This window comes from Lepidochelys olivacea (assembly GCF_965140295.1).
Source record: "Lepidochelys olivacea isolate rLepOli2 genome assembly, chromosome: 18".
NCBI lineage: Eukaryota > Metazoa > Chordata > Testudines > Cheloniidae > Lepidochelys > Lepidochelys olivacea.
The window spans coordinates 23,073,288-23,085,789 of record NC_140428.1 but is presented as its reverse complement, the minus strand read 5'-3'; the positions used below and the strand labels follow the sequence as shown (position 1 = coordinate 23,085,789).

The 12,502-nt window shown below is 44.5% G+C and overlaps 1 protein-coding gene across 4 annotated transcripts in view; it reads left to right on the top strand.

Annotated features, from left to right (window-relative positions):
• Positions 1–12,502, top strand: part of DVL1 (dishevelled segment polarity protein 1) — a 169,863-nt gene that overhangs the window by 142,781 nt on the left and 14,580 nt on the right. For 3 of the 4 annotated variants that reach the window (XM_084651772.1, XM_084651774.1, XM_084651775.1), the window contains 6 exons: positions 8,126–8,219; positions 9,315–9,384; positions 10,258–10,397; positions 10,803–10,879; positions 11,249–11,316; positions 11,858–12,007. In XM_084651772.1, the coding sequence (XP_084507898.1) occupies positions 8,126–8,219; positions 9,315–9,384; positions 10,258–10,397; positions 10,803–10,879; positions 11,249–11,316; positions 11,858–12,007 (599 nt within the window). The remainder of the gene's footprint in view (positions 1–8,125; positions 8,220–9,314; positions 9,385–10,257; positions 10,398–10,802; positions 10,880–11,248; positions 11,317–11,857; positions 12,008–12,502) is intronic. The other variant, XM_084651773.1, reaches the window with a different exon arrangement.

The window sequence follows — 12,502 nt, the reverse complement described above, 5'->3', positions numbered from 1 at the left end:
TCTAAGCTTTCCTAAAACCTTTAGGGGTTTCCAAGAGAGCCTTGCAACTCATTTTGTTTCTTGTAAATAAATGAATCATTTCCATGGCAGCAAGATATGCAGTGGGGCAGGATTAGCACACTCAGGGTGGTTACTAAAGCACAGCATGCTAGACCCAGCTAAATCCTGTCCTGTATTTTAATAAAGAAAACTCTCTACACCTGACCCAAGATGAGAGCGAAATTCTTAGAAGCTGCTGCCAAGGGCCCTTTCCTTTCTAGGCAAGGGCAGAAGTTCTTGGCATACAAAGCAGCTGCCAGGCTAGCTCGTCAGGAAGAGCAGCGTAATGGCATGCTCCAAGGTATGTTGTTCTATAACAAAGGCGATGTTCATAAGCGGATGAGAGATTCCGCTGGTGGGGGGAGAATTTTCTTCACGGGCGAACACAGCCCGATAGAAAACCAAACACACTCTGGAGCTGCTGGGGATGGGGGCCTGGGGAAAGGGTTAAAGGGGGTAAGTTTGTTTAATGGCGTTGATAAATTCTAGTGTTGGAGGCCGAGTTGAGAGTGGGGAATGAGCGGGTGGGGGGGGGACAACGCGGAGAGAAGAATCCAAATGAAAAGGATTTTATGGTGGTAACAGTGAGGAGGATGTGAACTTTCTGTGGTACTTCTCTGTGAGTATTTGATTGATTTTAACTTGGAGTGGCGCAGCAGAGTTGGTTAATTTCCATTCCAGGGAAAGCCAGGATGTGTTTTAGGGAGGGTGACTTTATTTCAGTGAGTGGCTATTTCAAGGCAGTACAGTTCCCCAATTCGACACCATCTTCTAGGTTTCTTTTCTTAACCAGAATCCTGTTCCTCCAAGATTCATTTCTCATCTGTGCCTTATATGGTAGGAGCCATCTTTCTTTTTTTTTTTTTTTTTTTAATAGTGCTGGCAGATCTCTGTCTCAGGTTCTCTACAGACCCTAGCAATTTTGCTCTCTTATGGTTCAGGGAGTTTCAGACTTTGATCTTCTGATTCATTTTTGTGCTTTTCATATGGGAGGTGGGAAAAAGATACAAAAAACCATTTGTTCTCTTTAAAAAATGACTTTAAAGCAATGTGATAGAATGGGGTATAGTACACAAGTCATTAAACAGCGTAAACTTAGTGGCGTTTGCAGGTAATGGGTGATCTATTGAGTACAGAGCTGCTGGGGAGTAATCCATTCAATACGAAGGTACTTTTCTAAAGTCTCTTCCTTCCCCTAAGACCATAAATAGTTGGAAAATGAAAGGCTGTTAGGAAGCTAGGCTTTTGACAGCAGCCTATAATTATTATTAATAAGAACTCTTAGCTCTAATGTGGTCAAAATCGTGAGTGGCGAGAATTCCAACTGCACTGACTTCAGATGTGCTGTAGTCTACTGCATAAAAGAACCAAATGGAAAGAACGTTTTCTGAAGCGCTTTTTGCAACTACATCTATCGTTACCACTTTCCCCCCTTCTTTCCTTCTCTTTGGAGAAACCAGATTGCATTGATTATCCTCATTTTGTAACCTCTGTGTAGAGTTTAGTAGCCTTTCGGTTTTGAGGAGTGCTCAAGGAGTTTTGGCCAGTGGTTGCAGCAGGAGACTGAGAGTCAGGACTCCTGGGTTCTGTTCCTGGCATGGCGCTGACACCTGGTGACCCTGGGCAAGTCACTCTTTGTCCAATTGTAAAATGGCTATAATCATTCCTACCCGCCTCCCAGGGATGTTGTAAAGATTAAGTAATTAATTCTCGTAAAGCACTTTTGAAATACAGGGCGTGAAAAGTGCTACAGAAATGAAAATTGGTATGACTGACATGTAATTGTAATATATATTTTCTTTACTGATGAAACATGGAGTAAGCAGCAGTTCTGCTGAGGACACAGGTTGAAAAAGTTGGCAAGGAGAGATGGCTAAAATGTTATGGCAACATGCAAGAGGAAATAAGTTGGATTCCTTTGATTTTTCCCTAATTATTTTTTCTGAAAGAAATCACAGAGACTGTGAAGCCTGATATTTACAAACATGCTTTCACATCATCTAGGAGTCTTGCCAAGACCAACTGTTTTTCTTGTACTTGCACCCAAGGTTGTTAAGATAGCTTAAAACCTTGCCCAGCTTCCCACAAGAAGGGATCAAGAATTAATTGAATTAAATGCATACACATTTGCAGCATTCTTCAGCATAACTTTCCTCTTCTTTCATTTCTTTTGCATACATATTGCAAGTACCATTTTAAAGTCCTTCATCTGTGATGGAAAGATGCCAGAAAGCAAGAGAAGTGAAGTGTGTCTTAAGGCTGAAGTTGTGGTCCTGAATTTTGAAAGACAAAGAGTGAAAGAGCCAATTTGGATTGCATAAAAACTGCCCCAAATCATGGACCGTATTTTAGAACCAAATATGAATGGAGATCTTTTGCGGGTCTGATTTCCTCGCCCCCCCCCCAAATCCTGGTTTCTGATGCAGAGTAGAACTGGAAATAGCGCAGACCAAACGAAGATGACTCCTCTTAGTCTGATACCAGCTGGAAACCAAAGTCTTTCAAGAAAGTCTGTTGTGTGGGATATCCAGTTCCATTTTTACAGATCGACCGTGTTCAGCATTTGGAGAGGTGCATATCCTAATGAAACCCAGATTCCCAAATGAGGCTCACTTCTCCCTATGCAGACTCGTATCTTTTTATCCAGGATTGCGGAGGTACGTGGGGAGGGTAAAGGTGTGTATCCTTTTGAAGATGCTCAGAGTGTGGTTGACAGTGGAATCAGCCTGTAGGTGGTGATAAAATGTTCCGACTGCCATCACCCTCGCACGTACGCAAGTATCTTTCCCCAGTTTGCCTATTCTTTCTGTCTAATCCCTCTATTTAGGCTCATCACTATAGTTGCTCTTATATACTGTACGTTCTCTGGGACAGGGACTGTCTTCTTTGTTTGTCTTTACAGTGCCTATCACAGTGGAGCCCTGGATAATAACCGAGTGCCCAGCTCCTCCGGCCCAGAGAGTAGAACACATGGGTGGTGGTGTTGACCAGACCAGACACGACACTACCTCCCCAGCACTTTAGAGCCAATTGGATGCTTTGAGTGAATGTCTGGAATTTCCTGAGGGTTACAGAACCATCTTTCTGAATCATTAAGCAGATTGTCTCCCTTTCCCTTCAGTTTGTAAGAATCTGTTTGTTATGCTTTTAATAACCAGGCTCTGCTCTGACACGGTCTCTGTTCAGAAGGTATAATTTACCCTACTCCTTCAGAATTCCTTCGATTTAATTATGAAAGGTAAGCAAGTCAGAAGGGGTAGGGTACATTGTTCTTTAAGAAATCAGTAATAAAGGACATATGAGATGGTGATTTGGTGGAAGAACCCTCAAGAATATCTGACAGTTTGGGTTGAATAATGACCTAGAGTTTGGGTGCTAGTTCTTGGACCTTTTTTGAGCCTGTAGAACCTCTAAGTCTTGTGGGAAACAGGCTTTCTCTCGAGATTTCTGCTACTTCTTCCTTCTGTTCTGTTCACTTTCTTGTGGTATTTTTGCACCTCTTTGTAACACTAGCAACATGTCTGATGTGGCTTCTGTCTAGTGGCTGGGTCACTAGAAAATAACAGCCTACTACTGGCCACCAGCCAAGCTTTAATGGTAGAAGTCTAGCTTGAGCTGGAAGACCCAAGTGCAAACCATGCTAAAGACTCGTTACACTTCCAGCCCTGGTCACAGCCCAGAATTGCAGGAGCAGCAGAGAAAATAGGAGGAAAAGTTAAGCGAACTACAGATCGGTGAGAATATTTTAGCCAAATTCTCTTGGCCATCCCTTGCATCAGACCACTGTCCAAGATGTAACCATCTTGCTGGTATTTTAGCAATGGACTGTATTATCCCTTCTAGTTACAATCAGGACATCTTTAATTGGTGTCAGTGCAATTAGGAGCTGAGCTAATTTTACCCTTGTATATATCAAAGTTAGCTTTGAAACACTGAGTCCCTGACTTGATGGGGGATTAAAACGTCACTTGTAAGTGCTCACAAGGTCAGAGAGCAGCTGCATTTTCCAGCCAGATTGACTGCAGACAAATATTTTTAGTCCAGCCTGCCAGAGAGAATGCGATTTAACCCCTAGTATAATTGCTCTTTGTGTTTCTAAGCAGCACCGTGTTGACGTGCCTCAGAGCAGGGGGGGAGGAACTGGCACAACCAGTCAGCGTGGGCAGTTTGGCGGGTTTGGTGGCTGGAAGTGTGTGGTGATAATGAGAATGTTGACAGGGAGAGAGTGTGCTGGAAGATGCTTCTGTGTCAGAAATGTTGGAGGCAACGCTAGGTCGCTGCCAAGACTACTTAAGGCAAAACTGGGCTAGGGGGGTCTTGAAGGTGTCTTAAGTTTCTGCTTACTGGTCCCGGGATTTCCTGTCCAGACAAAACATCCTTTTTCTGTGAGGTGAAGGAAGAACTCTCTGCTACTGGGAGAAGTCCCTCCCTGATTGGACATCTCAGGCACGGCCTGGCATGTGCGTTTCGCCAACATCTCTAACATAGAGCCCGCTGTTTACAATGGGAAATAGCAGCCAGTGGCATTACGCCTTTGATTGGCGTGGCACTGTGAAACCAAACAAACGATATGGTGAGCTGCATGGCACGTGTCCTGTGATCTGTTTATCCATTGCAAGCCAGAATCCCGCTCCTTGGGAGTGTGCAATGTCCCCGTTGTCTAGAGCGGCGTTTCTCAATGACTGGCCCATGGACCGGCTCCAGTCCCTGAGATCTTCCTGACACAGTCTAGGGAGGCAGCAAGCCAGTCCCTGACATGAAAGAAGTTTATTCATAGATTCATAAATGTTTAGGTCAGAAGGGACCATTATGATCATCTAGTCTGACCTCCTGCACAACGCAGGCCACAGAATTTCACCCACCACTCCTGCAAAAAACCTCACACCTATATCTGTGCTATTGAAGTCTTCAAATCATAGTTTAAAGACTTCAAGGAGCAGAGAATCCTTCAGCAAGTGACCCGTGCCCCATGCTACAGAGGAAGGTGAAAAACCTCCATGGCCTCTTCTAATCTGCCCTGGAGGAAAATTCCTTCCTGACCCCAAATATGGTGATCAGCTAAACCCTGAGCATATGGGCAAGATTCATCAGCCAGATACTACAGAAAATTCTTTCCTGGGTAACTCAGATCCCACCCCATCTAATATCCCATCACAGGCCATTGGGCCTATTTACCATGAATATTTAATTACCAAAATCATGTTATCCCATCATACCATCTCCTCCATAAACTTATCGAGTTTAATCTTAAAGCCAGATAGATCTTTTGCCTCCACTGCTTCCCTTGGAAGACTATTCCAAAACTTCACTCCTCTGATGGTTAGAAACCTTCATCTAATTTCTAGTCTAAATTTCCTGGCCAGTTTATATCCATTTGTTCTTGTGTCCACATTGGTACTGAACTTCAATAATTCCTCTTCCTCTCTGGTATTTATCCCTCTGATATATTTGTAGAGAGCAATTATATCTCCTCTCAACCTTCTTTTAGTTAGGCTAAACAAGCCAAGCTCCTTGAGTCTCCTTTCATAAGACAAGTTTTCCGTTCCTCGGATCATCCTAGTAGCCGTTCTCTGTACCTGTTTCAGTTTGAATTCATCCTCCTTAAACATGGGAGACCAGAACTGCACACAGTATTCCAGGTGAGGTCTCACCAGTGCCTTGTATAACGGCACTAAAACCTTCTTATCCCTACTGGAAATACCTCTCCTGATGCATCCCAAGATCGCATTAGCTTTTTTCATGGCCATGTCACATTGGCGGCTCATAGTCATCCTATGATCAACCAATACTCCAAGGACCTTTTCCTCCTCCGTTACTTCTAAATTTCTAAGTTGAGAAACACTGGTCTAGAGCAGCACCTTTTAAACTATTGCACGCTTCAGCAGATCATTACAGCCGCTGAAAATCAACTACGTGATGCACAGCTGCCTGGAATTATTTAAAGCACAGTTATAATCAGAAAAAGATGACTGTATAAAAATTGCCATGTGTTTTTTATTCTTTCTCACTCATGGCCAAACCCAGCTGCATGAAAGTCAATAGAAAGATTAGTGCGTGCTTCACCATGAGTCATGCTGGACTTCACCCCTTCCCCAGGGCTCCCTGCATGGAATGAAATCTCGGCACAAGGTTAGTTTGCCTACTGAAGCCCTACTCTGATCAGCCTAAGAAAGGCACTTGCCTCTCACTCTGCAGCCTTCCCAGGAATCTTGCTGTTTGACTTGTGTCCAAGCAGGAAAGTTTCCCCGGAGTCTCTCATCAAGTAGCAGGCAGGTTCATTGGACTCAAACAAACTCACTTTGCTGGACTTTAAGCCCACCTGATTGTTGTGGGCTGGAGAATTCAGCTCAGTCTTGAATGCAGTTAGGTTCATGCTCTAAGAAGAGACTCTGGGAGGAAAGAGGAGAAGAGTGAAAATCCAGTGGGGAAAAATATTGGTGGCAAAATGGACATTATGTGAAACTGACCCCTATGCAGAGCAGCCAACAAGATCTAGGCACCCTGGAAGCCATACTGTACAATACCTGGAGCGCTTTGGTAGGAGTTTAGTGGTGTGTGGGCTTTGCCAGCAATGGAGGCACTTGCAATCACTAGTTGCTTTTGAAAATGTAGGCCGTTGCCTTTCCAACTGGAACTCTCCTGCTGGCTGAGAGGAAGCATGTGCTTCATGTTGACAAGCTTTGAGTTAGTTTTGTGACTTCAGAGGCTGAATCGAAAGGTTCACAAACCCTCCAGCTCTGTGAGGTTCCCATCCCCAATATTCACTCCAACGTGCTCATGCAGAGTATACACGAGTTGAATACTCCTGTCATGTGGGGATTCTCATGACAACAGGCCCCTTCATGAAATTTCCAGGGTTTGTCCTCTCTTGTGGTATTCCAGCATTTTGAACGTGGCCAGAACCTTGTAGATCAGAGCCAGGTAGACATGGAAAAACCGGTCCAGGGTCCCTCTTGCTCAGATTTGTGAAGCAGGGACTTGCATCTGCCCATTTGCTCTTGTAGCTGCTATGTTGTCCTGGTTAAAGATATTGCATCATCTTTGTCTATCATAACCATTTTTAGAGTAACAAATAGAGAGGAAGGATGTTCTTGTGGTTACCCACCAGACTGGGATTTGTGAGATCCGGGTTCTGTCCTTGGCTCTGCCACAGACTGCTTGTGTGACCTTGGACAAGTCGCTTCATTTCTTCGGCTCGCAGTTCCTCATCTGTAAAATGGGGATGGTACAACTTCCCTACCTCATCGAGCGGTTCGGAAGAAAAATGCATTCATGGATGTGACACGCTCAGCTATTACAGTACCTTTGAAAATCATAGAAACAAAAATAAATAAATACCTCCATGGCAATGTAACTCTTTCCATCCCACGGACCGAGGAGCCATCGAAACAAGCATAACTATTTGAGAGAGTTATTTCTTTACTTATGGTACGTCCCCATTAAGTTCCTAGGCACATGGGATTCCAGTTGCATGGAGGGAATAGCAGCATGCTGACAAGGATCTTTCTTTCTCTTTCTCTCTTTCTCTCTCTCTCTCCAGGGCCCTCAAAATGTAGCATCACATGATTCTCCAGGGTTCTCTGTGCTGGAGTCTTTCAGAGCAGAGATTTAAAATCCATTGCTTGGCCTGCAGCTGTCTTTATTGTGTGCAATTTTCTTCACTGGATAATGGGGTCAGGACCACCACAAAGTACTAGGCAATGCTGGGGATCTGTGACCTTTTTGGGTGGTTAAATCAGAAGGATTTGTGTTTGCCGAGCTGGGGACTGAATTCACTCTTGCTCCCGGAGAGGAGGAAGATAGTAAATTATTCTCATTAATCCATGTTGTAATTTAGCCTGTAACTTCCTTGTCACAGTTAATCTACTGCCCTGTGCATGCTGCTAGGCAGAGACCAAGATCTAACACTGGGGTGAGCGGCAGTTCAAGGGTGGGCGGGGTGGGGGCATGCATCGTGAGCCAGTTGCTGGGGCCTACATTTCTTGCTCCCTCCTGGATCTTTGGGCATCAGCCCTTTGTGGCAGGGTCGAGAATTGCAAATGGCCTCACTTTTATGCAGCTGAATTGTGCTTTGAATTCTCCCCAGGCTGAGTAGCTCCACAGAGCAAAGTACTTCGTCCCGGCTCATACGGAAGCATAAACGCAGGAGGAGAAAACAAAGGATGCGACAGATTGACAGGGTAAGGTTGGTGCTGCAGCATACGGCGGGGTGGGTCATGTTTCTGATGAGTGCAGTGTGTGTGCTAGAAAGAGGTGATGGGACTGGTCAACCGCCTACTGAAGTTAGTGGAAAGATTCCTGTCCACTCCTATGGGCTTTGGAACAGGTCCTCGACGTAGGAATCTTGACGTATCATCACAGTTTGTTGTTTTTCTTCAGCCCTCTGCCTCCGATGCTGTGGCCCTGCTTCTTGCCCCATCTTCTCACTGCCACGTGCTCCCATGAGACAGCCTCAGTCAGGACACTGTCTTCAGCAAGGGGAAGGGCCAATGGCAAGGTTACTACAGTATTGGGTATTTGGCCTGCACCGTCCTCTGCTCCTGTTCAGGTCAATAGGAGAGAATGCTCAGCTCTTAGGAAATACTCAGCAACTTGCAAGGATTGTCTCTTGCTCCATTCTGGGACAGTGCTACAACAGCAGCACCAGAGTGACTCAGATGATGTATTACAATTTCATCAAGCACTTGTTTGCTTCTCAGAAAAAATATATCCCTTGGGGCTTTAAAGAAACAGAATATGTTAAGCTCTTCTTGCTAGAACTGGGCTAACAGAAGAGCTATTCTCAGACATGTTTGCTGAACCTTGATAGTGTTTTGATTCAACTGTGTGTCCCCCATTTTCTGTTTGCCTTTCTGCAAACTTTTGTGGGGTCATGTTTTATTTGCACGGATGGTTGGGAAGGAGCTTTGATTCACATGAATACCAGGACTCCCGTGCAAATGGGCGTCTTTGCAACAGGAGTACTTTCTTTAGGTCATCTGGCCTGAAACTGTACCACATGACTTAGCATGCACCATTCAAATAGAGAACCCCTGATATTGAGCATTGCTATGAGCACTTTTAAACAACCCATTGGGTGAAATACGGTTGTTTGAAGAATCATGAATAAGGAATCAATTTCAAGAAATCATGATGGGTTCCTACAGGTGGTTTCCATACAGAAGGAAGGTCCAAATCTGATCAGTTGGTTGCTCCCAGTTAGTTATTTTCATTGCTAGATTTTGAACCATTTAAAAGCTGGGATTCTTATGAAGCCTCTGTTGTATTTTTTCCAGTCATCCTCATTCAGCAGTATCACAGATTCAACCATGTCCCTGAATATCATCACTGTCACGCTCAATATGGGTAAGATGACGTTGTAGCATCGTTGCTGATTTTTATTCTTAATTCTATTTGTCGAGTGCTGTTCATTGATTACTATTAAAGTCAAGACTTAGCATGATACAATAGCTGAGCTACTGCAGTTATGGCCTGATCCAAAGTTCTTTAGAAGTCAATGAAAAGATTCCCGTTGACTTCAAGGGGCATAAATTTTGACAGCTGTCCAGACTGCCAAATGAAGCATGTGGGTCTCAATCCAGTTCAGAGTGGATGTGTGTCCATATCCCATAACCAACATCATAACTGTCTCAGATTTTCAAACTTCGTGACAGATACAGCGGGATAGGCCATGACTGGTCATTGGAGATAAAATTCTCCTCTCACCCCTAGAAGTGGGGTAAGGAGGAAGGTAGCTTGGTGATGGAGGCTTATGTTGCTGCCACCCATGTTGTCCCATTGTTTGGATAAATAGACACTTTCTGGGCTGTCAGTCCAACCCCTTTCACCAGCCCTAAATTCCTGCTGCCCCAGTGATGTATGGAAAAACAAACAGGACCTGATGCTGTTAAGTGTTTTATTTCTAGGCGCAGACAGGTCTTTTCAGTACAGTTCCTCTTGCTTATTTTCTTTAAAATGTGCACATTTTCAACAAGTCGTATGAAAAAATAATCCAAGATCAACAACCTCTCTCTGCTTGGATGAATATGCCAGGTACATACAACCAGCTCAGCTTAGCCTCTTGGTCTGAATGTCTACAATGCTTCTGTTGATAATGTGGTGGTGGTGAGAAATCTGGAAGACACCTGTCTCTCTTAAGGCCATAGAGTAATACTTGGCCAGCTTTCAGTGGCCTTCCAATCACCTCGCTTGCTTTTTCTCCCCCCTCTGCCTATCTAGAAAAGTATAATTTTCTGGGGATCAGCATCGTAGGACAGAGCAACGACCGAGGAGATGGTGGCATTTACATTGGCTCTATCATGAAAGGAGGAGCAGTGGCAGCAGATGGCCGAATTGAACCAGGAGACATGCTTCTACAGGTTGGTCCATGCCCCCAAAATTATGCCACTTGCTGAAATATTACTGGTTTCAGCTTGGCCTTTCCACCAGCTTTCCTCGTTCCAGAACCCGTGAGCGAAATTCATTCTTGTGCAAAGAAGTTTTAGCTTGCACAAGGCCTACCTACTACATAAGTCTCCAAATATTTGCCATTTAACTTGAGTTCCCCCTGCTGGCTGGCTGACCAACTCTACAGCAATGAAATATCTCTTCAGTTTCTCCACTAAATGAAAACAGTTAAGACAAATTTAAGATGGGCTTCACTCATAGTGCTTGACAATGCCCTATTCATTGGCATGGGACAGGCTAACACTAGCCTAATAAAACGGCCTTTTCCCTTTAGTGACAACCTCTGATCATCATTGTCTTTTTGTGGCATGTTCCAGGTGAACGAGGTCAACTTTGAGAACATGAGCAATGATGACGCAGTGCGGGTTTTACGGGAAATAGTCTCCAAGCCTGGGTGAGTGTGTCACCAGATCCCTGTTTTCCCTCGTCTCCCGAAATTTAGTGCTGGGCAAAGCTCAAGAAGTTCAGTAGTTCAATCTGGATAAGCACCGAGAGTATGGATGCTTATCCTGATTATCTGAACCACTTGGAATAGGTTAGCCCCTGGCTGCTAGTATACCAGCTAAAACCAACACAGGCTGGTAGCTGTCTTGCTGATTCATTCCCTATGGGGTTCCTAGGGCAAAAACCTCCTCTAAATGTGATTGTTCTATCTGGCCATCCTTGGGGAGGAACAAATCCGTTCACCACAATAGAATATCGTTCTCCCGGTTCTACAGGGAAAGGTAACTGAGTCATCCATATTTATTTTCTTTATTTTCAGACCTATCAGCCTAACGGTGGCCAAATGCTGGGATCCCACACCTAGGAGTTATTTTACTATCCCCAGGGGTAAGTGAGCAGCCAGTATAGCAGTGCTAAGTTGCAAGGTTTTCAAAATGCATGGCACAAAGACCTCAAGGGTCAAGGCATTTCCAGCTACCCTGTTACCTTAGGAAGTTTTTTTTTTTCACAACCCTTTGCAAACAGATCAGAATATCTAGTTCTAAGTTGGGGGTGGGGAGCACAGGACTTGGTTCTTTCTTGGATTCAGTTAGCTTTGGGTCTGGACTCTGGGTCAGGTTTCACAGTATAATATGAGAAGACTCCTGCCACAATCACAGGAAACTGATCATCTTGGATCTACCCCTCCAAATCGAACCCAACCGTCCCTGCTTAGTGTCCTGGATGAAGGCAAAAGTCCCTGACTGTTCCTTCTGGTCCCCCCCACTAGTGATCATCTTAGCCCTGTGCATGTGAATAACAATGACCCCAAGATACTGACAGTGTCCAAATAATTGTCTCCTACCCACCCCCTCAACTGAATCCTGCTGAGGTGGATTCTGCCAGAAATCTGATTTGTTTGTTTCTTTTTGTTTGTTTGCTATTCCAGCTGAACCAGTGAGGCCAATTGACCCTGCAGCATGGATCTCTCATACCACAGCCATGACGGGAGCATACCCCCGTTACGGTATGAGCCCCTCCATGAGCACCGTCACATCTACCAGCTCCTCACTAACAAGCTCAATTCACGATTCGGAAAGTAAGTCGCACTGCGGCCAGCACAGGGCAGGTGTCTTCTGCTCAGGGCCGGCAGTGTAGAGCTGCACAAAAAGCAAAGCGAGACACAAACACACACAGCAACCGCAAGAAAACATTTTAATTTTTAATTTTAACGTGTGGGGAGCATAAAACTTTCCAAAGGTTAACACAGGGATGCCACAGCGTAGGAGGAGCAAGGTTTTGCACTTAGATTTTGAACCATATGTTAGAAGAGTTTCCCCACGTCTTCCAATAAAATGGAGGGGCAGAGCTCCATCCTAATGTATCAGTCCCTTGCAGAGCCAGAAGCCATTTCCCCCAGGTGGATAACCTTGCGGATCAAGAAGTAGGGCATTATGTTTGGAAACTTTCTATTTGCTTTCAAAACAGCCTTCACAGTGTTTTTAATATGGTTTAATTGGGTTGCCATTTCTTTTTTGGAACTTTATTAAATTTAAAAAAACAAACCAAACCAAAACCAAAAGCTGGTGACTTT